This window comes from Anoplolepis gracilipes, chromosome 3 (assembly GCF_047496725.1).
Source record: "Anoplolepis gracilipes chromosome 3, ASM4749672v1, whole genome shotgun sequence".
Classification (NCBI taxonomy): domain Eukaryota; kingdom Metazoa; phylum Arthropoda; class Insecta; order Hymenoptera; family Formicidae; genus Anoplolepis; species Anoplolepis gracilipes.
Window position 1 is genome coordinate 14,753,699 of NC_132972.1, and position 26,990 is coordinate 14,780,688.

At 28.6% G+C, this 26,990-nt stretch overlaps 3 protein-coding genes across 6 annotated transcripts in view; 1 reads left to right on the forward strand and 2 right to left on the reverse strand.

Moving 5' to 3' along the window:
- Window positions 1-1,322: 1,322 nt before the first annotated feature.
- LOC140664216 (uncharacterized) lies at window positions 1,323-11,036 on the reverse strand. Of its 2 annotated transcripts, XM_072889115.1 has the most exons (12): window positions 10,498-11,036; window positions 8,208-8,457; window positions 7,580-7,661; window positions 7,194-7,373; window positions 6,652-6,692; window positions 6,383-6,542; window positions 6,035-6,159; window positions 5,605-5,737; window positions 3,691-4,276; window positions 2,758-3,344; window positions 2,033-2,239; window positions 1,323-1,677 (listed from the first exon to the last, which is right to left on the reverse strand). In XM_072889115.1, exons 1-11 carry the CDS (start codon window positions 10,518-10,520, stop codon window positions 2,076-2,078), a joined length of 2,331 nt encoding a protein of 776 aa, XP_072745216.1. In that variant the 5' UTR covers window positions 10,521-11,036; the 3' UTR covers window positions 1,323-1,677; window positions 2,033-2,075. The 2 variants fall into 2 exon arrangements, with proteins under 2 accessions (XP_072745216.1, XP_072745215.1); XM_072889114.1 differs by lacking the exon at window positions 10,498-11,036 and having other exon boundaries at window positions 8,208-8,681.
- A 910-nt stretch (window positions 11,037-11,946) lies between these two features.
- The window catches only part of Noc2 (Nucleolar complex protein 2), a 40,557-nt gene continuing 25,513 nt past the window's right edge, over window positions 11,947-26,990 (reverse strand). For all 3 annotated transcript variants that reach the window (XM_072889117.1, XM_072889118.1, XM_072889116.1), the window contains exons 4-15: window positions 15,339-15,488; window positions 14,893-15,105; window positions 14,593-14,822; window positions 14,413-14,519; window positions 14,222-14,328; window positions 13,987-14,141; window positions 13,671-13,895; window positions 13,392-13,580; window positions 13,192-13,311; window positions 12,986-13,117; window positions 12,683-12,898; window positions 11,947-12,581 (exon numbers count right to left, since the gene is read on the reverse strand). In XM_072889117.1, the coding sequence (XP_072745218.1) occupies window positions 12,069-12,581; window positions 12,683-12,898; window positions 12,986-13,117; window positions 13,192-13,311; window positions 13,392-13,580; window positions 13,671-13,895; window positions 13,987-14,141; window positions 14,222-14,328; window positions 14,413-14,519; window positions 14,593-14,822; window positions 14,893-15,073 (2,175 nt within the window). In that variant the 5' untranslated portion in view covers window positions 15,074-15,105; window positions 15,339-15,488 and the 3' untranslated portion in view covers window positions 11,947-12,068. The remainder of the gene's footprint in view (window positions 12,582-12,682; window positions 12,899-12,985; window positions 13,118-13,191; window positions 13,312-13,391; window positions 13,581-13,670; window positions 13,896-13,986; window positions 14,142-14,221; window positions 14,329-14,412; window positions 14,520-14,592; window positions 14,823-14,892; window positions 15,106-15,338; window positions 15,489-26,990) is intronic.
- LOC140664082 (uncharacterized) lies at window positions 17,294-19,406 on the forward strand. Its single transcript, XM_072888811.1, has 3 exons — window positions 17,294-17,441; window positions 17,844-17,988; window positions 19,083-19,406. Exons 1-3 carry the CDS (start codon window positions 17,333-17,335, stop codon window positions 19,297-19,299), a joined length of 471 nt encoding a protein of 156 aa, XP_072744912.1. The 5' UTR covers window positions 17,294-17,332; the 3' UTR covers window positions 19,300-19,406.

Genomic DNA, 26,990 nt, shown 5'->3' on the forward strand with positions numbered 1-26,990 from the left:
TCTAAAAAAAAAAGCAATAACATGTTTTTAAATAGTTTTTACACATTTTTTTCAGAACATGTGTTATCTTCTGAATGCGAGCGTGCTAATTGTTAATTTGTCACTAAAAAATATCTAAAATAAATCGAAATTAGCATTTATATTTATATCAAATTTACATATCTGTGATTTGATTTTTATTAAGGCTTTTCTTCTGTTTTCCTATTTTTAGCTTTCATGTCGAAAAATGATTTTATAATTTTTTCTTTTCTTATTTTATTTACATCCTTATTTTTTTGAAAAATATTGAGCATGAAATAATTTAATAAACATGTTATATGTAAAATCAAAGATCTGAGATAAAAAATTTACAATAGTTAATTATCTTGTAAAATATTAGAAACATTCATCTTTTTACAATATAAGTTATATAAATAATATAAATATGAAAGAAGAGAAGAACGCTGTCCCAGCACGCAACATCCATCCGAAAGCCCTTTCCTCTGAGAAGAAGAGAACTTAAATTAAAGATAATTTTAAGAATTGTATAATTTATCCGCAGCATTTTTTTATATTGCTAATTACTATTTCAGATATAAATAAGTCACTGCTAATAAACACATCAATAATATAAAATGTAATAAGAATATTTATCAATTTTTTTCCAATCTTTAACTAATGGAAAAGTTGTTGTTAATGAAAAATGAGAATAAAATGTAATTTATCAAAAAATATGATATTTGATTTATATCTTGTTTATATTTGAAAAGATAATTATCGATAGATTGGATTGTTGGCGTATTATTGTCAGATGTTTATCATTTAGAATAGTCTAATCTTGAAAAAATTGACTTGTTTTGAAATTGTTATGTAGCAATATGCTGTTTTTTTGCAAGAAACAGTGCGCACCCAGAAACAATAATTCTCTAAATATTTATATCGATAAATACATATTAAGTACACGTATCAACAGTGCGGATAATAAAAGTCTTATTTTCCTTAAAAACAGAAAAATATCTGTATTAATTATCTATATTAATAATTGATCAATATAAGAAATTTTATGCAATGATAGATATTTTTATAAATAACAATAGAGACTGGTAGTGCAAAATTTAAAATGATTGCCATTGAATAAAATTGCAAGCTTTAAAAGGCAATTAATTATAAAAACATATCGCATTCGTATCTGAATCGCTATATAAATTTAATTATTATCTATTATCATTTCCAATCACTTATTGCCGTTGCTATCAATAATAGATTGAATCCTATATATAAAATCTGGAGGTGTGTGCAGAGATAAGATATGAATGGAGATTGCAGACTAATCAAGACGAAAATTAGGAAAACAACATATATTTATTTGCATAATATAATAAAGTAAAATGCAATAAAATGTAACACTGTCAAAACATAAACAACACTAAATATCTTTGTGAGGGGTAAAAGTGGTAAAGATATACCAAACAAAACGAAATTCCAAACATGTCGTGCGTATGTTCATCAGCGCCGTTAATCACGTGACATCCATCATTAATGTCGCATATGCTATTCGTGAAATATTATTTGAATGATTGGGCCGAACCACTGGTATAAGTTATGGCGCTGATAGTGGATGAATGCAAGTGCGAAAAACACATTCCAATAATTCTCGATGCCTTGAAGGAATAAGACTTGCGATTGATCTTTCAATTCCTAGAAAAAGAATTTGTTTAATATATTGTTAATTTATAAGGTTTTATTTAATTACGTTAAAAATCTTGCTTACTTAAACTCAATTATTTAATTATCAATAATATCAAAATATGTAGAAAAAACAATGTAAATAAGTTAATTCAATAATTTGAATCAATTATTTATATTTAAAGAGATGAAGTTTCTTTTATGTCAGCATTATATAAATTTCTTTCTTTCTATCTTATGAATTATTTATGAATTGTTGCACATACATATACATAGATCGTTTATTTATTATCCAGATATAGATAAAAGCTGATAAACATATATGAAAAAATTAATTCATCATGAAAGATAAATTCGTGATACGTACTGATGAGTAAAAGGATTATAAGATTTATAATATAATGATACGCCTAAAAATCAGAATACATAATCTCCTGTGGTTTTTCGAATTTAATAGGCCGATAAAATGTGAGTGATTGATTCCATCCACGCGGTGCCGTGTTATAATTCGTCAAATTGTGGAGGCTGGCCAATTTCGGTCCAGTGTAATTGTTATTTTCGTACAGTTTGTTTCCTAGAAATTGAGAAATGCCAAATATAAATCTGTGCGGATACAAAATATCGTAAAAAAGTCATTGAATATTAATAATTGAAATTGATATAATTATTAAGAGTACAACTCGATAATAAACAATGTATTTTTGTGTCAGTTATCGTGTTTTTATTATTAGGAATAAACATGAAATTCCATATATCTAGTAATATATTATATCGATCTCACTTCTTGACCTGCAGGAAAAAATCTCATTAAAGTCATATTATAAATTAAGGAAATAATTTTTATTATGCAAAAGATTATTATATTTTAAAAATTATTTTTGCGTCTTTGTATTATAAAATAGTTTTGCATCTCCTTAATAAATAAGAAAGATTTCGTATTGCTTAACATATAATTTAGCAATACGACTAGTCTTAATTAAAATACATTTTCTACCGTGCACTAAGTAAGGATGTATGTTAAAGATCGTTTTGCATGTTTAATAGCGATAGCAATAATATCAGGATTACAAAAGCACATGCGTGTTAACTTGCCTAATTCTGAGTTAACGTCACTGAGTTTGCATTCTGGCGTAGCGGTGCCTAAGAGATTATCCAAGACTGGCGTGCTACGCAAATGCTTCTTGGTCTCGAGTATACCCTCCTGCGAAGCGACCATCGAAAGCATCAACGACTTCGCTTCAGGTGCCATCTCAGCCTCGCTGTTAATGAATCTTGCATCGGTGCCGTTAGCATAAAGGGTTTCCAATTCCTGTGAGGCAATCGAATAACGCCGAGTGTCCGAATATTCATCCTCGAATGCGAATGAATACTCGCTGCTGTCGCAGCAATTCAACAGAGCGGACCTGGCAGAATGACCGCAATCTATAGATCCGGCCACGTTCGGATAGTCGTTGACTTCTTCCTCCGAATCGGTGTCATCCGTCGTGTATTCGGTCTCGTCAGTGGAAACGTAGCCGTTACATCGAGACTGTAATTTCGCTGATCCTTCGTAGTTCTCGCGTCCACTGTATAATTGCCCGTTGCATTGGGGCTGCCTCTCATAGTTTCCACGTGTATCATGTAATCGGCTGTTATATCGGGACTTTAGTTGGGCAGACCCTTCGTAGTTTTCGCGTGTGCTGTGTAATTTATTATAAGATACTTTCTCCATTCGAGAATTACTTACTTCGTTTTAATGCACGCAATATTATATAAATAGCATTTATTATACATTTGCGATTAAACTAGAAAAATATATATTACTAAAAAAAAGTAAAATACATAACGTCGTTTCTTGTTTGAAAAATGAGCAAATTGAGCTTCCTTGAAGTACGTTAATCACGAGCGAGTCATTTGAATAATTTTGTTGATTGCGAAAAGACGGAAAATATTATGTATATCGCGATAAAAGATATTAAAAAATAAAATATATTATAAATTATTAATTTATCATTTAAATTATTCGAAGAATCCTCAAATTCTCACCGTGCGTATTCTTCTTCTCCGTTATTATACTTGGTAGGATTTCTCGTCACGAAAAAGCGCGCAATGTCGTTATCCAATGGACACTGTTGTACGATTGGAATGATCTTTGGACTGATCTGTTTGTACTGCAGAATTGGTCTGCAGGTCTTCTCGAATTCTTGTATCAGTTGCTTTACTGGTACAGGTGTGTATTCATTTTCTTCATTGTTATTCTGCATCTGGCTCTGTTGCTTATTTCCAATCTTATTGTCGATCACATTATCGCCGTATTTGTTATCGAAACGTTGTTGATTTCCCATGTCTTTGTTATTATAGCTCTGCGCGTTGCAAAAATTGGATTTTCTCGATGATTGATAATTATTAACATATCTGTTATTGTTATTGGCGACAGTACGATAATTAGCGATAGCACGCCGATCGTTAGTAGATTCGTAAGCGTTACGATGGGACTTTTCAACGATGGATGATCGAGATTGGTCCAAAGGGAAATCAGAGTCTGTGCCGACCGCTATTTCTCGTAGATAAATCTTTTTTACCTCACTCGAGTGACCGCATCGGTTAGTATTGCAGCGTGATTGGTGCCTGTCTGCAATTCGCAAATTGAAATTGAAGCAGAAAAACGTAACAATTAAAAAAAGCTTGTGAGATCTTGTATAAGTAGCATTTTTTGGAAGGATTAAAAAAATTATGTACTTGAAAATATCACACACAAAAAAGGATAAAAAGAAGAAATATATGAATTATCAAAACAAAATGTATATGTAAAAAATAGAAGTAGTGTTTAAATAAATATAAAAATAAAAATAATAGATGTTTTTATTTTTATAATTAAATATTAGCTTACATTTACTACGTATCTGTTGGTTCACTTTGTCTATTATTCTATATATTAACATATGTTATATCTTTTTAGGCATGCAAAATTTATACAACTGTCTTTTCTTAAAAGTATTATCCTTTTTAGTTATTACTTTTAATAAATGTTCTAGAATTATGTTATCAGAAAACTTAAACATTTTTAATATTTTTGCACGCTTGGCAACATGAGCACTTTAATCATTTTTATCTTTTTATCGTGAGATTTAACATTTATTATAAAATACTTATTTAATCTATAATAAATCAGTCGTTACAAAAAGAAATAATTGGCATCGGAAGATATAGAGTTTATTGTTTGTTTTAGATATGCCGTTAAGATGTCAGGCATTTTACATCGATTAAATAACATCGATAACGCTTGCCAATTAGAACATGAAAGATCGTTCAACTCGAGCTTTAACTGGCCGATCCAACATTGATCTCTATTTCGGAGACGTGTCAAGTACCTTCGACATTCTAGAACACTTCCCAGTGCACGTCTGATGCAAAAAGAGGGCGAATCTCTTTTAAAAAAATTTTATATTTGATTAATACAAAAATTGTATTAATTGTTTCTTGCCTTTTTTATAATATAATAATTATTATATATGTATAAATTATATTATCATGTAAACTATAACTATATTCTGTATTTAATTACATTCTGTATTTTTTATTTTATGTTATATGAGGTTTCTTTTTTAAAAAACAATAAAAAAATCCAAAATAAGAAAACTGGATAGCATAATAGAAGAAATATGGATTGTGAAAAATTATATCAGGGTAATTCAAAATTTTTAAATACATAATTAACCTCGGAAAATTTCAATTATATTATACTATCAGCGAAAAATATATAAAATAACGTCGCTCAAAAAAATAAGTGGTGTAGATTAATGTCATAAAGTATAACTAAATTCTGAGTTCATTTTTAAAAGAATAAGATAGAGAAAGTCGTTTGCCAGCATAATTAAATCTGCCAAACAAAAGATTATCTTGTATTTTTATAATATAATCATTATTCTGTTGATTTTATTGCATTTACATAATACGCACCTGTTATCGGCGCATTCGTGCTCTCGACGGAAATGTCCACTGTAAAGGGATTATAAAACGGTTTGTCAGTGCTCGAGATTGGTATGTGAGTCAACGATGACGGCGTTACAAATTTCGCGTTACCGTTAATTTCCTGAAATTACACAATTTTTTCATAACGCAAAATAGTAGCATTAATTTTTTTAAATTGGATGCAACTTTAAAATTTTTTTGCTTATAAGGTAAAATGTTAAGTCTCCTTCTCATAGTAAAATTATTTTCAATCCTTTAAGAATTGAGAAAAGTAAATTATTTTATTTATTTCAAGCTTGTTTTCAATGATAAAACTGTTATACATGAGTTTGATTGACAATGTGATAACAGTAGGAAATTATGATTTCATACATGTAAAGAATTAAAGTCCGCACAGCCATAACTTTACGTAACTTACCAATTTTTCCGGGTATGTAGGCGTTTTCGGTGTGACCGGAGTAATGGGTATCTGTGTTTGCGACTGTTCTTGGTCCACCACCCACTTTTCCGATCTTTTCCTACGTTTTGCAAATATCTCGGCACCTGTGAATTGTTTTGGCAACGTTATATACATATTTCTTTTAATAAAATAATTTTTATCTTTTTTTTAAACACATTTTATGATATATATTATACAATAGATACTTAAATTAAATAAAGCTTAAATAAATATATTAAATATATATATATATATACAATGTATTACGTAATGTTATCAATTTCACTCCATAGTTTGTGTGCCAATTAAATTACACACGACACTTACCGCGTCCTCTTTGATTGTTCAAGTCGCGAACAATGTCGAAAAGCTTCTCAGGATTTTTGGGTACCGGCGCGATATTGACCTCTTCGCCTAATGCCTGAATACCCTGAATGTCCAGTACTTTTCCGCATGGATTCATTACGCATTTAAGGGGTAATTTGTCCTATTGAGAGAAATTTTATTCCATCGTGTGTATAAGTGTAAAAATAATCTCGTGGAAAAATAAAAAAGATATAAGATACAAAATATACATATTATTTTACACTCTTTACCTTATGAACAGTTGTGATCGATTCCTCTTCGTCCTCGACACCTGTCAAATGCTATCTATTATCAACGTATTATATTGTATAAAATAAAGCATAAAATAAAAAGATGACAATCAACAATATATGTTAAATAATTTTTTTTTATAAGATAAAATTTATACAGATGGATTAGCATCAATGTAAACGATCACATTATCGGACTTTTAAATATATTTTTAATACATGTCTTTGGATTTCTTAAACATTGATTAATGATAAGATAAAAAATAATAGATCTAACTTAAATGTTATTTAAGCTTTAGACATTATTATAAATAATGTCTAAAAGGATCGATACATCAAAAGCAGATTTATACTACTTAATTATTCATTAACGTTAAAATTTATAAAATTAATCAATTTAATAATTATAATAACAAATTTCTTTATAAATTATTATCAGTGCAGTTATATAATTTTATATAATATTGTACTTCTCATAAATAATGTAATGAAAATATAAGTGTCTTATTAATTGTACAAATTATAGAACAAATTTAGCGTACCGTTTCCGTCGTGAATCCATTTAACAGATCGCTTTTTTCTATTCACGTACATACTTTGTCCTTTACTCTTAACATTTTTCACGTCACTGAGCGAATGCGAGATGCGACGTGCAAGCTCAACCTGATCCTCGACCGTAGGATGTGTCGGTGCGTAAAAGTATGAGGACGCAAACATTTTTTCTGAAAATTAATCCACGTTTTTTTTTTTCAAATCTCAACAGATGCATTCTTTCCTCTGGAGAAAATATTATTCTAAATTGTATATTATATTTTAACATATAAATAGACACTTTTGTTCAGAGAAGATTCCTCTTAAAATTATATTCTGTATTACAAATATATTCTATATACATTATTTTTATTATTAATTATATAAGAGAACCTACTACTTTTTGATTGGAGCTCATGCGAGTCCGATGCCGGAGTAAGCAGTTTTTGCAAGTTAATCGGGGTAGTCTCGCTCCCTTCCTGCAGTTAAAAAATAACTATCATTCAAATTTATATCGATCAAAGGGAACCAATAACATTATGTAAAATATTCTAAAATTACATTTTTTTTTCTTCTACTATTTCTGAATTTTCTTACGCAATCTTCATTCAATTATCTTTTAATAAAATTGTCAAGAGAGAGGTTCAATAGACTTCTTTAATTATGTTTTATTAGCAATAAAAAATATTTACCTAATAAACATTTTTAATTATTTTCTTAAAAATTCGAAATTGTATATCAAATTTAATTTAACAAAAGTCTAATTATAAGTTTAAGATTTATTCAAGTAGTCAATATTAAAAAACAGAAGTATAAATACCTAATCAAATTGATTAAAGTAAATATTCGACTGAAAACTCTCACCCAATTCACATAAATGAAAGAACTAGCTTATTATTAAATAACAATTCTAGGATTTATATAAATATGGTGTAAAATTAAACTTTAAGACACACTGAGAATTTAATATGCTTTTTCATTTTGCAATGCTCCAAAAATACCAAATGTTTCGTCGCTTAACTCACCATGCCGAAGTGCAATATTCTTGAAGTGAGATTTTCAAGGAAGTTTCTTTTAACCGGATCGTGTCTGTCGGATGGCTTGTAACCGCGCGAACGAATTACAACATTGTCCGCGGATACGCTACGTTGCAGATAATTCTTCTCCTGCAGGGAAGCTCCGCTGTATTTCACGCTGCACTTGTACTCGGCATCCTTGGTGCACGCGAGCCCGTACGACGTGTTGCTCAGAATGTTGCGCTTGGCGTTAGCTTGTCTGCGGACATTCGAAACGTTCGCAATGCGATACGGATCCTCCATTTACGCAAACTCTACGAGATTTCGCGATGATCGCACAAACGTTGAAGATTCAAACCGTAAAGATATAGAGCATTTCGTAATTAATTTAAAAAGTAGCAATATTTTTTTGGAAAAAGATTATTTCAGACAAAAAATAATATAAACATAACTCTTATTCTGACAATGAGAGTAATTAAAACTTCCACTTCAATCAGATATTTCTAAAGTCTTTATATTCAAATAGAATTGAAAGGGAAATCTAATTTAAAGATAAATTTTCCATTTAATTTGGTGAATAAGCGTTTATCCGAATGATTAAAATTTTTATTAACAAACTGTTTGAATTAATTATTCCATCTTGATCAACGATAACATTAACGTTAGTTCAATTTTATTAATATTGACAACAATCTTACTAGTAACCATTCTTGAAAATCACGGGAGTAAAACTTATAAAAACGCACAGCTGTCTTAAAAAAAATTCAAATTCATTAAAACAACATTATATCTTGATGGAATAAATTAATCAAGAAATTTATATAGCTCATAATTAATTTAAATAAGAGAGAATATCGTGGCTTGCTTGTAAAATAGTAAACGTCAGAATTGTTTAAATGGGATTTGATGCAGCCAGTCCTATAATCCTTTGAAAATCTGTTCTACATTATTTTACGCCTAATTGCGAGCGATGATAGCTTAAATCCAGCAGCATAAAACATATGTTTGGCGTGCGAAAATGCGGTTGAAATTCAACCGACCTTGAGTTTTCGAGTTTTATCCAGATAACTGATCGATTGTACAAGATGTGCACGCGAGAAAAACACGAGATTCTGTCTCGGTCGACGTGCCGTGCAACCTGGCAGAGCTTTTTCGACCACAAGAATTGGTTGCCTTCCAAGCGGCCAATTAATTCCGCGTCGCGGTATTGGCAGTGGTACAACGAGCTCTGTGTAAAAGAATCGCTAAATTTATCTGTTGTAACGTAATACGCAGTAACAGTTCGAATGGTTATCTTCGCGATCAGCGACCGTATTTACTCGATATGTTGCGCAGAAAAAAATCGGCGATACAAAATAATATAACGCTATATTTGATAGACGAAGAGCTGATCTTGTTCCTCGATCCGAAGGAACTTGACATGTAGACGCGTTTATGTAATACATAATTACATTTGATAAGTACACAATAAATTTTTTTGTTTAATTTTACAAATTGTTATATTAATTTAATACTTAAGTTAAACGCGGACAATATATATATATATATATATATATATATAAAGATTGATTTATAATATTTATTTAATCGAGTTAGATTTTTATATTAATATATAAGTGTGCATTATATATTTATTTTCTTTCTTTGTCTCTTTTAATTGTGCAATACGTATTAGGAAAAGTAATATGACGCGATTCAATTCTAGCCACGCAATGGAATCGATACTTTGCTTTAAATAGATTGTTTGGTGGAAGTTTGAGTTTCAAACTCGGTCAAGCTGTTCGCGGCGCTATAGGTTCTTTTGCAGATCGAGATTTCGAGAAAGTTTAAACAGAAAAAAATAGGATTGTCAATTTCACTATTCTTATAGTTTTAATGAAGAAAAAAAAAATAAAAATAATCATTATTTCTCAGAATTTTTCAGAATAAATATTTTCTATACATTTGTTTGGAAATTCGCAAAGATGTTCTTTCTCTCTCTCAGATTTTCCAATATATCATTATTAAACCCTCTTTGATATTGTATTATCGCGATTATATGAAGCATTCGATATATCATTTATCAATAATGAAATAATAGCCACATTAATAAACATTAGTAAACAAGATTGACATTTCTTAACTCATGCGCTCTCGAAAAAAAATACTCTCTCGTACACAAAACGATAAGGAGATTAAATATAAGAAAAAAAGAGGAAAAAAATCATAAATAATTCAATAAGCATGCACTTTCTCCCTCTTTCTCACGATCCCATTTTTTCTCAGATAGATAGAGAGACATTGCAAATAGAGATTTTACTTATCAAACGATGATCTCCTCATCGCGACGTGCACGCACACACATAAAGAGAGGGTCAATCGTGTCCCTTCTTCGCCCACACTTTGTTTTCCTTCTTTCCTCGCAATTTATTTTTCCTGTAGCTTTACGTAATGCGCGACACCTCGGCCTACACACTTTGCCGAAGGTGGTTTGCCTAAACCCACGACAAAGGCTCCCTCGCTACGAAAAGCGAATCTCGCATCTTGCAAAATACTTCCTGGCACACACTGACTGTTTAAACGCGAGAGGCAGTGGACCAGGAGTCGTCATCATCACCACCGCCAGCGCGACTCTCAAGAGCCAACGGACCGATTCATTGATAGAACAGAGAAAAGAAAAGCGAGAAAGAAAGATAGAGAGAGAGAAACAAAATTTATTTTTATATCGAGCAAACTGCAGTGCGAATCGTTGCGGATTTTCCACGGATATATTTCGCGTCTCCAGCAGAGAGACTTTTGCCAAAGAAAATATCATTGTCCAATACGTGCGATATTGATTCATTTATCGCTCGCTTCGCCTACATACGTGTATGGATATCTTCCGGAACGGATCGACCGGTTGGCGAGAGAAGTGTCACTTCTGTGGTGGCGGAGGCTCGTGCTCGTGCACCTCTCTCTTTCTCTCTCTCTCTCTCTCTCTCTGTCTCTCTTTCTATCTAGACGTTTCTTTACAGCTCTGCACTGATGCTACTATCGAGAGTATATGCCTCGTGACTTCTCTTCGCCGCGAGGATCTGTCCGAGATGATCGAGCTCGTCGGCCGGGTCCGCACTTACATGCGATGAATTACAAACACACGGCCGGCACACACGGTGCTTTATAATAGCGCCCAAACCGTCGCTATACAGCGCCTTCTTGTCGACTGGCTTGGGACGCCTTTCGGTAAAAATAGACCATCAGAAAGCGACACCTCAAGACTCGGGTCGAGCCAACGACGGTTGTCTGTTACGATACATCGTTGTAGCGTACATGATAATACAGCAATTGCTCCTGAAGATTAAAAATACTTATTGCGTTTTCCGTTCATTCGGCGATAATATTACATATATTTCCGCATTTGGGAAATTAATTATGCATACTGATTTATTTTGTTTACATCACACACAAATATGGAATATTCCCCTACAAAATTCAATTTACGCAGCATATCAGCAGAACCGGAAATCGAGTCTCGATTTATCAAATATTAAACTATCACTCTATGCATTCTAACAACTCAGCTCTCACATATAAGTGTTCTTATTGCTCTGTAAATGCTATAGAATATTGAACTGCAAAAACGTTTTAAATACAATATTTATTTTGCTTTCGGATGTTTCTTGCAATATCTGGATATTAGGAATATTATGAATAAAATTTGAATAAAACTAGATAAACATGCATCGATTATTCCATAATTATTATAATTATTATTAAATGTAAAATATAATAGTGAGAAATAGAAAAAAATTTATTGCAGGCAGTGCATTTAAGAATATGAACGAGAATATGTATTATGTATTGTTTGTTTATACATATAATTGTTAACTCGAAGCGATCTTAGACCTACTTTTAATCCCAATCATTTATATCTTGGACAATGTCTGTATTTTCCTTCGGCAGATCATCATCCTCGATATTACTGACTACCTTCTTTTTCTTTTTGAGCTTTTTTGTCTTAGTAGATGGCATTTCCGTGTCAGTTTTTGTTTTAGTTTCCGTTCCTTTCAACCGAAATTCTAACTCGCTCTCTTCTTCGCTACTCTCTGCATTTTGTTCATCAAGCGGTCGTTTTTTCAATTTTCTCACAATAGGTACATTAAATTCTTCTTCGGTCTTATTGAGAAGTTTAAGTTGTTGTGATTCGTGAAGCTTAATCCAAGAGGCATAGAATTTAGCTATCGCTGTACCATTAGTCTTCATTCTAGTTTCCCAATTTGTTATTCCCACCGTATTTTTTAAATCAATAGTTAGTTTAGAGCGCTCATTTTCAATGTACTTTCTATTTTCTTCGATCAAAGTTAAAAGATGCTTCATTTTTTTACAATAAGCTGCCACATGACACTTCTTCAGGAACGCCTTTAACTAGAAAGTAAAGAATACATTAATTTGATATTCTCTCGGATATCTGTAATAAAAATTGTATTCTTAAAACTTTTTTATTTTGTTTGTCCATATATACGTACTTGTATTATACAGGGTATACATATATCAGGGAAATATATCTTGTAGCTTTCATTTGCAGAATATTGTAGTATAAGTTGATAAATGGTTTCAATAATACTATCTTTGAAACCATTCTCTGTCAGTTGTGATTTTGACATCCTCAATATGCAAATAAATGGTATAGGTTTTATAGAAACTGTCTTGTGTTTTTTATTAAAATCGTAAGAATCTAGGATCTAAAGGAAAAAAATTGAACATATTATAAATTTTTACATTTCTTGTCTAATCATAACTATTATTTAAGAATTCATAATAATAAATACCTCAAGAAGAAATGGCAAGATGGGTATAAAAGTTCCTGTCTCCTTGGAAATTGTTGTTAACATATTTATACAATGGAATCGCAATGGATAGTATTGTACAGTCGGGCAAACTTTTATTGTTCCAATAATAATCTGTTAATAAATAATTGCAATTTTATAAACTGTTATGTTATTTTTATTACTCATTTTATTATTATTTTAAATACCTGCACTAGTGGATATAATAAAGATCGTAATATTGAGTTGTCTTTCAATTTTGTTATTAATTCTGTCCAAAAATGCAAGGAATTAATGTACTGCCAGTTATATACGGCTTGAAAGTTTTCCTAAAAAAGAAAAAAAAGTAAATAAATAAAATCTTAAATGTCCATAATAAAATTTACAAAATATCACTTTTAATGATTACCTTTTTCTTTAATGTTATGGCATTCCTTAAATGAATTGCTAATTGTCTGATGTACAAAAAGGCATGGCTATATGAAAGATTATGATCAAGTAAATATATTTCAACCAAAGACTGCTTCATAAAATTTATTCCTGGTAATGTGTTGGGTGATACAAATTTTGTATTCTGAACATATTTTATATACATGGTCTAAAAAAAACATGAATAATAAAATCAATTGTAAATATTTTTTTATATAACATGTTTTTCTATAATTTTTTTATAATATGTTGACCTTACCTTTAATAGCTTCTCAAGTGTGGCTTCTTTGTGACTGGTTGCAATACGTAAAATATTTATAAACGCTACAACACGAACAGTTTCTTCTTCAGTTGACCAGAACTTTAACAAAATCCTTAACAATGGTTTAGTCAAGGAAGAGAATGATTTTATATAAGGTAACATTTGGTGAAGATGCTTCAGAAGTACTTGGAGAATACTGGATGATGTTACACTTTGTAATAACTGTAAAAAAAAATATGTTTTTTAATATATACATATATATATTTATTTAAAATTATGTTGTATGTTAAATAAAAACTTTATTAATACATACTGTAATTAAATCTGACAAGTACGATTTTAAGATTTTTCGTACTTTTACAAATCTTTTACACTTATGTGCTTCTTGCGTTTTTGGATCCAATTTTAAAAAGCGCTTAAATGCATCAGGTAAATGCATTATACACAGTTGCACCACACCATTAAATACTAAACATAATTTTTCATAAAATTAAAATTAGAATTATTTAAAAATCAATCAATTGTTCAATATGAAAGTTAAAACTCACTCGCACTTCCTTCTACTTTATATTGTGTATTTGTATCAGATGATGCTGCAACATTATTCAAAGCTGCATGGAAAGCCTCTACAGCACGTTTAATACTAACTATTGATCTATAAATTAAAAATAATGTAATTACACTTTTTATTACTAGTTCAAAAAAAAATAATAAAATAATAATAATAAAGAGAATTTACTTGTCTGTTTGTATTTCTTGTTGCCAAGTTTTTAGTAATTGTATAGTGATCTTTTTAGAGTCACCTTCAGCTACGTCTGGTTGAAAATCACTATCGTCACTAGCAATCTAAGAATTCAACAATATTGTTAAAAACTAAATATAAAGATAATTAAAATTATATTTAGAAAAATATATGTACCTCCAAGTTTTCATCAGGAATGTGTCTATTATCGTCGTCACCTATCGAAGAATTATCATCATCTTCATCATCTGATATGTTAAAGTCCAAAAGATTTTTGTCATTTTCTTTCAAATATTTATAAAATTCGGGGTCAGTATCTTTCAGTTTCATCAATGATTTTTTATGTTCTGTAGGATCCAAGTTACTTTCACCGCTATCACTCTCAGCCTGCTCATAGTTTTTATCACCTGCATAAAAGAGTAATAAAGATTTGCAATGTAAAATATGAAAGAAATTCAAATATTTTATAAATCATACCTATATTTTTATTTATTTCATCATTGTCATTATCACTGTCTGTATCAGTATCATCTTGGAAATTTTGTTCAAGAAATTCTTCTGTAGTTACTTTGCTCAAATCTCTTTTTCTCTTAGCAACTGCTAATTTTCTTCCCTTAGATGAATTAAGAGACTTTTGATTTACTTTCTTCACCTTCATTTTCACAGGCTTTTAAAATTAATTTAAATTACCTAAAAATTAAAATAAAGAAATTATATTTATGTAAATCGTAAATATCAAATATAACTGATTATATACGTGAATAATAAGGTTAGGATATGTTTAATCTTCTCATTCTTAGCTTTTTATTTTTAAATATTAACTAATAATTATATATATACATCATCGTCAATGGGATAGAAATTTTGTACTTACTATCTTTATTTCGTAAATTTATTAATATATCAATACTAAATATACTTACAAATACACGAGAAAGAGAATATATCCCCACGTGCTCTCATGCTTCACAGCTGACTTTCATTCATCATCTATTGCATGTATAAAATCTTGCGCATGCGCAATATCGAATTGGCTGATTGTGAGTTCCGTACAGTGCATATGCGTGCATTTTCTATAACATATCATTTTCTGTTATATATGAATAATATATATTATATACTATTGTATACATATATTATACTTTATGAGTTAGTGTTTACTTTACATAATATATTTTTATAACTTTATATATTATGTATTAAAATAAATAGTAAAACAAAAACTTTGAATAATTTTTATAAGTAAAATTAATAAGAACAATATTAATTAAATTAAACTTTAATGTATAAATTAAAAAAGAAATATTCACTAAGTTATAGTAATAATATTTTGTATAAATAAATAAATATATTTACTAATTGTATAAATAGATGTTTTAAGGATATATTTATTTCAACATTGTGTAAAATTTCTATTTTTCTTTTTTCTTTATTTTAATTAGATTTTAACAAAAAATTATTAAATAAGACATATGTTACTAAATTTTAATATATTACTGTGTGATTCTAGGAGAAGAATTTTTTAAACATATATATTGTATTAATAAATTTTAAATCGACTACGTAGTCATTTTTATGGAATAGATCTGAACAAAAAACACGAAGTTGCAAGAAGTGTTATGACGTTTTTCCCAATAGTAATCGAAATATTTAATGAACTAACATCAAAGAAGGTCGATTTATATATAAAAATCAGACTAAAGAGATAAGAAGAATGGTGATAAATTTAATGTTATTAATTAATATTATTATTTTACTATTTTTTTTAATCATTTATGTTATTTTGTATACAATAAGTAGAATGTGCATAATGAATAAAATCATAAAATTAATTTAACATGTATTCACTACAAATATTATAAATTCCAATCAACTTAACTTAGATAATTATATATTAAAATACGGCAATACGAATTTAATATTTATTATATTTAGTATTTTTATAATTTAGGTCAATTTATAATATAAATATAAATAAGAATATGTTTAAAAATTAAATAATTAAACAAGAATTTTTATATTTTGTTAGTATTTAGATGTCAAATTTTCGAAAATATCGAATATTCATTTTCGGAGATAGCAATTGCACAACTGAACATCGATTGCTAATGTATGGAAATATTATAGTAAATCTGTTCAATATATGTTATCACATTGTCGTAAGCTTCTAGTTGTTTCTGTATCAAGATTTTCTTTTTAAATTATTCGTTTTATTTTGACCTATATTTTTCATATTAATCAGCGATTCAATTCATTTTAAATTAATATTTAAATTAATATTAGATTATACTCGATAGTAAATTAATGTATGTGTAATATAGAATAAAATAATGAATTAGGTAATAAAATCTAAAGAATGTATTTACACGTATTAGTTAAAAAAAAAACATAAGAGATAAAGAAAGAAAAAAGCCGATTTTATATAGACTTTACGTAAATATTTATTTGAAAAATTAATTACTTTTGTTAATTAAATTACTTTTTCATATATTATATTTAAAAATATATACTTGCAAAAAATACCTAAATTTGTATTTAATTTGGCAACAGCTTTTATAAAACAAAATATTTCATGAGAGTAATTATTGCTTTTTTTCTTACTCCTCAAATATTTTTTGTTTTATTATATACATGACAGAAAAAGACAGAAATAATTAAATTATTTAAGAAAAATATATTCTGCGAATTTCAGGCCAGCATCCACAACTTCGTCTTTCTTTCTTTCTTTTTTACATATTCATTAATACATAAGAAGAGAAAGATGATCATCGACCAGTTAGAAGTAACGGGTACGTCGACCGCGTTCTATGAGGAAGGTGAGAACCGTGACTTAAAGTTGAGTTTATAAAAGAAATCGAAGGAGTAGGAGCCGAAACGATCTCATTTCTCCGAAAAATCTTAATCGTGTCGAGAGCAAATGCGCACAGAAGCAACGATTTCATTTGCTTTTGATGGGAATATGTCGCTCCTGATAATTTTGTTCAGTGTCAGCGTTCTTTTACATTGCTGCGTACTAGGTGTATCAGGTGAGTCGATTTATTCGATAATTATATTACTATAAAGATAAATAAATATTTTTTCTCGTATATTACAACACTTTGTGTATCACAGAAAATTTGTTCATTAAATTGCATTTATATAGTAACTGAATTAACATCTTAACATAATTATCATCTTAAAATATTTGTTGCGTAATTTTGAAAAATATGGTATTATAATAATATTCGTATGCATAGATAATAAACATAATATTGTACATACTATTTGCGTAGGCATTTGAAAATATAAAATAAATATTTAACTTTTCATTTGTAATAATAATAACAATAGCTTTACAACTTGAAATAATTTCTATTTCAAGTTATAAAATTATTAAAATATGCCACAATAAGATCTTTTTTAATTTTTTGAAATAATATCTTTTTCAGATGAACACAGGAAATTGACGAGTGACGCATTAGATGCAACAAATAAAATGAATGCGCCATTAACGCCTTTGCCCAAAAATGAAGCACGACAATTTCAAGAAAATTATCATATTCCTTCATTAACATCTGAATACAGACACCAAAAGTAAGTTTATCACAAATTTTTACATATATTTGTTATATTAACATTTTTGTATTTATCACTATAATACTTGATACATTATGTAAAATATTTGTTATCAAATAAAATTCAAAAAATTAAGTATAAATAATTAATATTTTTTTTTTAATTTTCTCTCTACATATAGCAATATTTAATTTAATTGTCTTGTTTAATTTAATTTATATTTAATTTAATCTCTACATATAGCAATAAAATACGAAAACTATTTAAACATTATGTAGATTGATAACATTGTTCATGCATGTGATGATAAATTGTAAACCAACATTAATAAACTCCCAAAATTATTCTTAATATATAATACATATTTCATTTCTGAATCTCATTATGTATCATTAACATAATTATTTAAAGTAATGTATACTATAATGATTAAAAATGATGTTTTTCTCAAGTTATCAGACCAAATCTTGGTTAAAAATTATTAGTATATTTTAGAATATATTTTAAAGAAAATTTATAAACTATAAGAGTTTTTATGGGGCGGGTGATCGGTTCATGGAGGTCAATACGTCAAGGTTATACACGTGTCGGGATTTGGCCCCCTGGGTCCATCTGCATCCCCACTTCTTGCACTTGTGACGATTATAGATAAATAAATTCGTTTGCGTGCTTGAAACGCTCTCATAACTGGTGATTGTTAAAATAACTATTTTTAAGTAACAAAAACATTTCAAGATAGGAAATGGCTGAGTAAATTCAGGGGAACCGAAGGATAAGCGTCCTTTGACTATAATTATATGCATTGGCACTTCAAATAAGTATTGATAACGTAATGATAAAATTGTTGATAATGCATGTGCAGTGTATTGAAAATTTATAACACTGGCATCGATTTGCTGATTTACCGTATTGTGTATGAACAATATTGTTGATCTAATGTATAATTTTTTAAACAGCTCTTACATTATCACTAATGTAAAAATTAAAAAAAGTTGAACTATTTAATTAATATCAGTAATTATCAAATTCAAATACAATAATAAATATGTATAAATTAAAAAGATAGTTAAATGCATATATATTACGGGTAACACTTTATACTTTCGTTACAGATGTCCTCTGTGTGACAGTTCGGTTTATCCTTACTGCGGCGAAAAACTGTTACATGACGCCTGCTGTTGCGCCGATTCTTACGATTTACCTTATCAATGTAAATTAGCGGATTGCCGATTTTTGCACGCTAATAGTTGTAGAGAGCACCGATTGATCGCCAACTGTTGCTGCAGCGACGATTATCGAGCTGTCCTGAGGAGTTTCGCACGAAGATAAATCTTACATTACATATATATTTATCGTCCGTAGTAGAAACTATAATTGAGAGAATAATTGACTATAATGGTAAATAAAATGTGCACTATACAATTTTGTGCTCTATATCTGTACTAAAAATTATGTAATTAATTATTAATAAAAAATAAAAATTAGTAGAAATAGAAATTAATATAACAAATAGAAAACTAAAAAATAGAAAAAATACGATTATAATAAGAAGAATATCTATAGTTATTATAATATAAAATAAATTTAATTGAAACATTTAGAATATTTTTCTTTAAAATATACAATTCCATAATAATAATACTACATTTTGAAACATTTTTTATTCAAGAGAAAAAAAATGATGTTAATGTTACCTCTTTTATGTATAAAAATAACAGTATATAAAAAATGACTAAAATGATCAAATTCCTAAAAATCTAGGTCGAAAAAAATTAAACGTTAGATTATTTAGGCATCTGATTATGTAGCACGAATAAACTTAAAAGCACCCTAATGCGATTTGGACTGTAGAGATATAATCTGGTTTTGAGAGATTTTCGGCGGAAGTGATTTGTCTTCCGCCGAAAAAGGACCAGGAGAAATGCATGAAAGGAAAAATCGCCGTGTTTGGATACAATTCATTGACCCTCGACAGGGCGGGTGGTCGGTTCGTAGAGATCAGTGCGTCAAGGTCATACACGTGTCGAGGTTCGGACCCTTGGGTCCACGTGTACCCCCACTTCTCGTATTTGCGACGTCTAACTAAGTAAATTTGATTGCGTGCCTGAAACGCCCTCGTACTGGACGATTATTATATCTGAGCTACAAATGTAAATAAATTGAATGGGGAAAAAGAGGCCTCGGAGATTTGTGAGATAAATTTAGCGCGAAAAAGTCTTTTTCTTTGCTACACAAACAAAATTTGAAGTTATATTAAATAAAAATAAATACCTTTTTGGATCTATATGTTGAATAAAAAAAAACTTTTTTACTTTCATGTCACATATTTATATATGTGTGTATATGTTTATATGCATTCAGTGTTAAATGTGATTACACGATGTAATTCAACACATATGTAATTCATGATAACATTGCGCAATCTTCTTAAATTAAAGACAAAGTCTAAAGTTAATCTTTAACCCATTATAAAAGATAACAATTTTCTGAAGTGACAAGAAAATTGTTATCTTTTTTTTCGGCATTTTATGATCTTCATCCCATCAATGATCTCATTGCTAAATCGCGATTGATGAGATCATTTACAATATCGGATGATAGTATTAGCTCGATTGCTCGTATTTTAGTGGTTCTAAATGGACAATAAATGTGTATCGGATATGCGCATTTATGCCAATAAATAAAATTGTTTTATGAATAATAATACGATAAAACGCAATGAGGGAGCCAAGTCAAGGTTATATCACATGTCAGCGATCTCGAACAGTTTTAATAGGGTTCCACGTGCACCATTATTTCCGATGCCACTTGACTTGCAGTTACAGATTCGGATATATATCAAAATTTTCTCAAAGATCACTGTGACGAAATAATTAGCTTTTATGTTTATTTGAAAAATTTTTTTCTTATCAACATATAATATCAATATAAATTAACTATCTTCAATTGTTTGTGAATCGTAATTTTGATCTGTCAACAAATTCTACTTCAAAGTACAACTGAAAGTAGATAGTGATTTAACTCAGAGATTACATAAACCACTGTCAACAAGTCTCTACTTCAAAGTACAACTAAAAGTACATAGTGATTTAACTCAGAGATTACATAAAATATTCAGTTCATACAAATAATTTATTCAATTATCTATTGATAATGACCGTCTTTTTATTTGCGAGTCACCTGTTGTTCGTTACAAAGTACAAAATTAATCGGGAATTTCGATAATTCTTTTCCATCATGTCATCGTCATTCTATTTGCAACCGAGTCCGTCTTTTATTGTTAAAATAAGTACACGATTAGTCATCTTCATCGTCTGAAGTCTGAAGAGAGACTATGCTCTTATTGAAATAACATGTCGTCACAACCAACGCTTCAACTTGTTTTTCTTCGCGATCATCGTCAATACGTCTTCTCTTCTTCAAGGAAACAGACGTTTCGATTATTAGAATGTATCTCTTGTTACTTCATCTTCACACGTAAAAAAAAACGAGAGAAAAACAGAATGCAAGAATACATTTCGCAAATCGTGAATCTAACAGCTGCTGATATTTATACATATATAGCAACATTAAAATTTATTTTTTTATCTAAGATTAATATTAAATTAATTGCATTTAATTATCGCAAATTGTAACATCATTTACAATATTAAATATACTAAATTTTGATGATATGACCTATTTTTTGAAGGTCTACCTAAACGATCAGAATAAGTAATTTTGATATTTTGATATTGCAAATAATAAAGTAATATGAAATTACTCATATTAATTCTAATAATTAATTAATTCTGAAATAAGAATAAATAAAAAGGAAATTCTTGACACGTAATCATGTTAAAAAATGAATTAATCTTTAATGCTTAAATTTAATTAATTTTTTATCACCGATATGTATAATTTTCTAAAAGTAGTTGTTATATATATGTATATATATATATTAATGTATATATATATATATATACATATATATATTGTGATTTTCTACGTAAGCTAATAATAACTATCAAAATGTTAGAGATGACCGGCAATTAATTGATTCGCAATAACTCTTTGATTAACGTTAAAAAGATAATTTTTATCAACTATTGTAAAGTTAAAAGAAATTTATAAGTCAATATTTCTTCCCAATCAGCTTGGAAAAAATAGTGTTTTCTAGTTTATAGTTTAGTAATTCACTGAGAATACAACATCAATATCAATATCTGGGAATGCAACATTTAATATCAAAATTATTTGATTTGTCGGGTTAAAATAAATTATTTGTCATTACAAAATTTAGTCTTGTCGTATATTGCCACTGCAACATTTATGCACAGAAAGAAATTGAAATGTTAGCATTTTATTTTGATACCGAACTTTGTAAACACGAAGTGGATTTCCTCCAAATGTGCTGGTCGCTGATCTCTCAGAACTTCAAAAGTTCACTGCACCAGTTCATGCACGCGCGGACACGCAAGAATGCAGGCGCTGCCTGAAAAATTCCTCAAGGAATCTCAAGGACGGCTGTGTCTGGCAAGGGTCCATTATGGATCAAGCTGATTGTTAGTTTTAGGACGATAAAATCTCTTTCTGAAGCATGTGAAGTGAAAGCGAGCGCTTTTCTTTTTCATATTTTTTCTGTTATCCTTATATTCTTAATAGATATTCTCTCCTTTTTGTTATAGACAAGATTATATATCACGATTTCAAACAAATTAATCAACATTAAAAACATTAAAAAACATTGTCATTATTCGTATCGGTATAAACCGATTATTGATTGTTGTTTTGTTTTTAACATATACGAGATAATTAGATCAATTATTTATCTTTCTTTTTGGCTCACATTATCTTCCCTAATCTTTCTGCCTTTTTTCATTTTATCTTCAAAACTGAAAGATTTTTCATCAGATTGATCCTTTTCCGTTCATCAAACTTTTCCTTTCATATTTTTATAGCAATTTTTTCGACATTTTTATTTTATTTATTAATTTCCACATTGAAATCCACCATGACTCTTTTTTTTGCATAAGAAGCACAAACAACTTCGACAAAATCAATTTCTAGAATTCTTTTTAAAATAAAAAAAATATATATATATATATATATATATATATATATATATATATATATATATAATACTACATAATATATATATATATATATATATATATATATATATATATATATTATGTAGTATATGTATATAATATGAAGTACTATATAAATAAAAAGTTTATATATAATATTTCTATATCATTATAAAAACAAAAAAAATATATATAGTATAAAAAAACCTTATTTAAAGAGCACGTCAATATTTATCATGTAATGAACGATTGAAATAAAGTACAGATTAAAATCGCTCCAAACAAAACTGTCGAGTAATATATTATATTATACTAAAATAAAATTTGTATATGTTCGAAAACATAATCTGCAGAACGAATAAAATTTCTTTACATGTAATTTTTTCACGAGCTGCGCTTTTCATGCCGTCACTAAAAAAAAAAAAATAACTTGGTTAATTAAATACGAAAGGAGATATTTGGCCCTGATACACCGACGGCGACGCAACAACACGATGATATAATTTCGGTCCATGCATGTTTGTGTTCGTTTGAACGGTGAGGCTTATGCAAACTACGTCGAGCGCATTACCAGACAAGTCTGGGACGACGAAGAGCGACTGACTTGTTATGAGCACGTGAAGGTCCGTGACCGAATGTCAAATGAATATGATAATAGTAGTTTCTTTCGCACAGAATAAACGCACTTTTTGCTAAACAATGATTACGCGAAAAGTAATATAATAATGAATATAATAATTACAAAAAATATATAGAAATGGTCCTCTTCGCCAAAAAAATCTGCTTGGAGCTAAATATGAACTTAAAATTTAATTTTAAAAAGTACGCTTGATACGGATAAAGAGTTAAAAACTTGAGTTTAAGATGTAATTTTGATACATCACAAGATAACATAAATCATAAATAAACACTACACAGTCCAAAGTCCGCTGTCTTGAAAATAATGCATTCATCAATAAGATGTATCGTTCGCACGCACGCACGCACGCGCCTACTTGTTACACGTGGCCAACTATTTATAGTGTTTGGATTAACCGGAACAAACACGGACATTGAGGAATTCGTCCTTGCATGTTACCACATAAAAAGAGTAACCACGTGTGTATGTTTGAACGATGTGTCTTATTAATAAAAATGCATTTCTTTTCAAGATACGGTAAAAACTTCGTAGTATTTATTTATAGATGTTATTTCGTAATCAAATTGAAGTTTTAAACTCATCTATCTCAAGTTTTTAACTCTTTAGCCGTATCAACCAGACTTTTTGTTGAAAAAGATTGTTTTTATAATATATCTTTCAATTATTATATATTAATTATTACACACAAACTATATTACAAATTACACAATTATACAATTTTATAGAGAAATAATACTACAATGACAAATTAATTATAATTATAATTAATTATAAATAATATTTAAAACTAAGTTTATTTGAAGTTTGTTTTAAAGTATAATTTTTTGTTTTTACCCAATTTGATACAAAGAACGTAATAGAGTTGATATCAAGTACAATTTTTGTATATTGTATGTGTGTACGTATGTATATTTAAAAATATTTAAAAATAATAATAAGTATTTGAAAAATTAAATAATTCGTTAATATTAAATATATGTATTTTAATAAACATCAAAGAATCGCGGAGTAAAAATAATTCAATATTGTCTCTCTAATCGTGTTCTATTAAATAAATCTTACAATTCACTGATGTATGTCATGACCTATGACTTCAAATATCGCTCTGAAAAAAAACTGAGCACTACATCGTGAGAAAGAATGAAAAGAGAAAACAACAATTTCTGCATTTATAAAAAAATGGGGTTACATGACGCGATAGCGTCTACAGAGAAGCGATTTCTCGACCCAAAAGCGAATAAGAAAAAACATAGTCGCGTTAAAAAGAAAACATGTATGTAAGATTTTTCTTTCAAAACTGATATATCACATAAGATGAATTATCTGAACTAATTCTAATATACTAAAAGGAATACTCCTAAGCACACTTTTTTCAACCTGCAGATTTTTCGGACAATTCTGAGTCTGTTTTTCTTCTAGAGAAATATTAAGATATTTGTTATTTTTGTAAACAGTTGAAAAGTTTATTGAAGAAATTAAACTTTAGAAGAAAATAAAGAAATAATAAAATTATATGTTGCTTTTGTAAATTTTATATAGATTTTACTTTAATGAAATTTCTGAGACTTACATAATTAATTAAGAAAATATAAAATATTGAAAATTCGAAAAAAAATATATTGCAAAAAATATTTTTATCAGAAAAAAGTCGACTCAATATTATCAAAAAAATCCATTGTATTTAAAATATTCTATATATCCGTGAACGTGTAACTGTGTAATCAAGAAAACATTTTGATATTCTTTTAAATTGATATTGATATATGAAGATAACGAACTATAAAAAGAAAATATTAAAAATGTTTAACTTATTGTTAAAGATATTTGCTCGCTGAAAATATACTGATTTTTTTCTAAACAATTAACATTGAGATAAATTGAGATTATAAATAAATCGATATAATTTTAATTTAGATAATTAGAATAGCATCGCTTGAAATATATATGGATATAACAACATTATTATACGACGTAACGATAATCTCAAGGTTTACTGGTTTTTTTATGTGAGTCCGTTGCGTGAGTGAATAATTTTTTTACGCGTAGAGATCGAGATCTCTCTTCGAAACATCAACATTATAAAATATGACAATCGCTAGAAATAATTACATAATTTATAAGACTTCAACGTTCGAAGTTATAAAATAATTTTACTTACAGATAATCATCCACTTTTTAGGATTACATAATGTAATTTAGATAAAGATACTACATGAAGTCACTGATTAAATACATTTTGAAGTAAGAAATGTAAATATGTCTAATATACGATTACATGTTTATAAATGGAAATTTTTCTCTAACTTTATTGGTGCCTCATATATCTGTTTTCAAAGCAGAAGTTTGACTTCTTTTGAAATTTCGGGGAAGTTCTGTCTAAATATTGACAAATTATTATCTATATGTAAAGATAAATATAATTTTCTAATTATACGTTGTATTTAGTAATCGGTAATATTTATTTGATCATTCTTACTGCAAAAAATTACTACGATATAATTTATGGTCGGTTTTTCCAATGCTGACTAACTTCTTTAATTTTGGTTTAAATTATGTCTTTACATCTTTTTTGAACTTATTTGAAAGAGACGAATTAATCAATTTTACAAAACTCGTATGTTTCGCAAAGCATCAGAGGAGTGAGTTGAGGTCGTATGTACACGTGACATTAGAGCCGTGAAAGATCGGACATGGGTGATAGTTAGCAGGTCACGATGAAAGAGATGAGATCTCTTCAAATAGTTATGACAATGTGATACAATTAAAAAACAACTTTAAACTTAAGTATAAATGAATCAACCAATCATAGTCGATTGTACTTGAGGAGCAAATCATAAGTGATTGTAAATCGAAAATGCTGTCAATTTGACAAATAAAACTGCAATTGATCAGTCACTACTTAATTGCTTCTAATTGTCTATTACATATTATTGAGTTAAATTCATCGCAATTAATGTAATATTTTTTTTAATGTAAGCGACACGTGTCTCAGGTATACATGTTTTTGATTAAATCATGAGTTGAAGACAGAACAGGCTAAAAGATTTTATATTATAAAAAATATTCTAATAAAGTTTTTTCTAATCTTATTTTTAATTTTTGTACCGGATTAATTTCATTGACATCTTGCGATCTATGCTTGAAATTATCGAATATTTTCACACACACTCTCTCTCTCTCTCTCTCTCTTACTAATTATGTCGAAGATTATTTTAATTTTATTTAGATTCAGATGTTCTTGAATCATATTTTTGAATCATCATGACGCAATTAGACGATATACGAAACAAATATTTTGTAGAAATGAT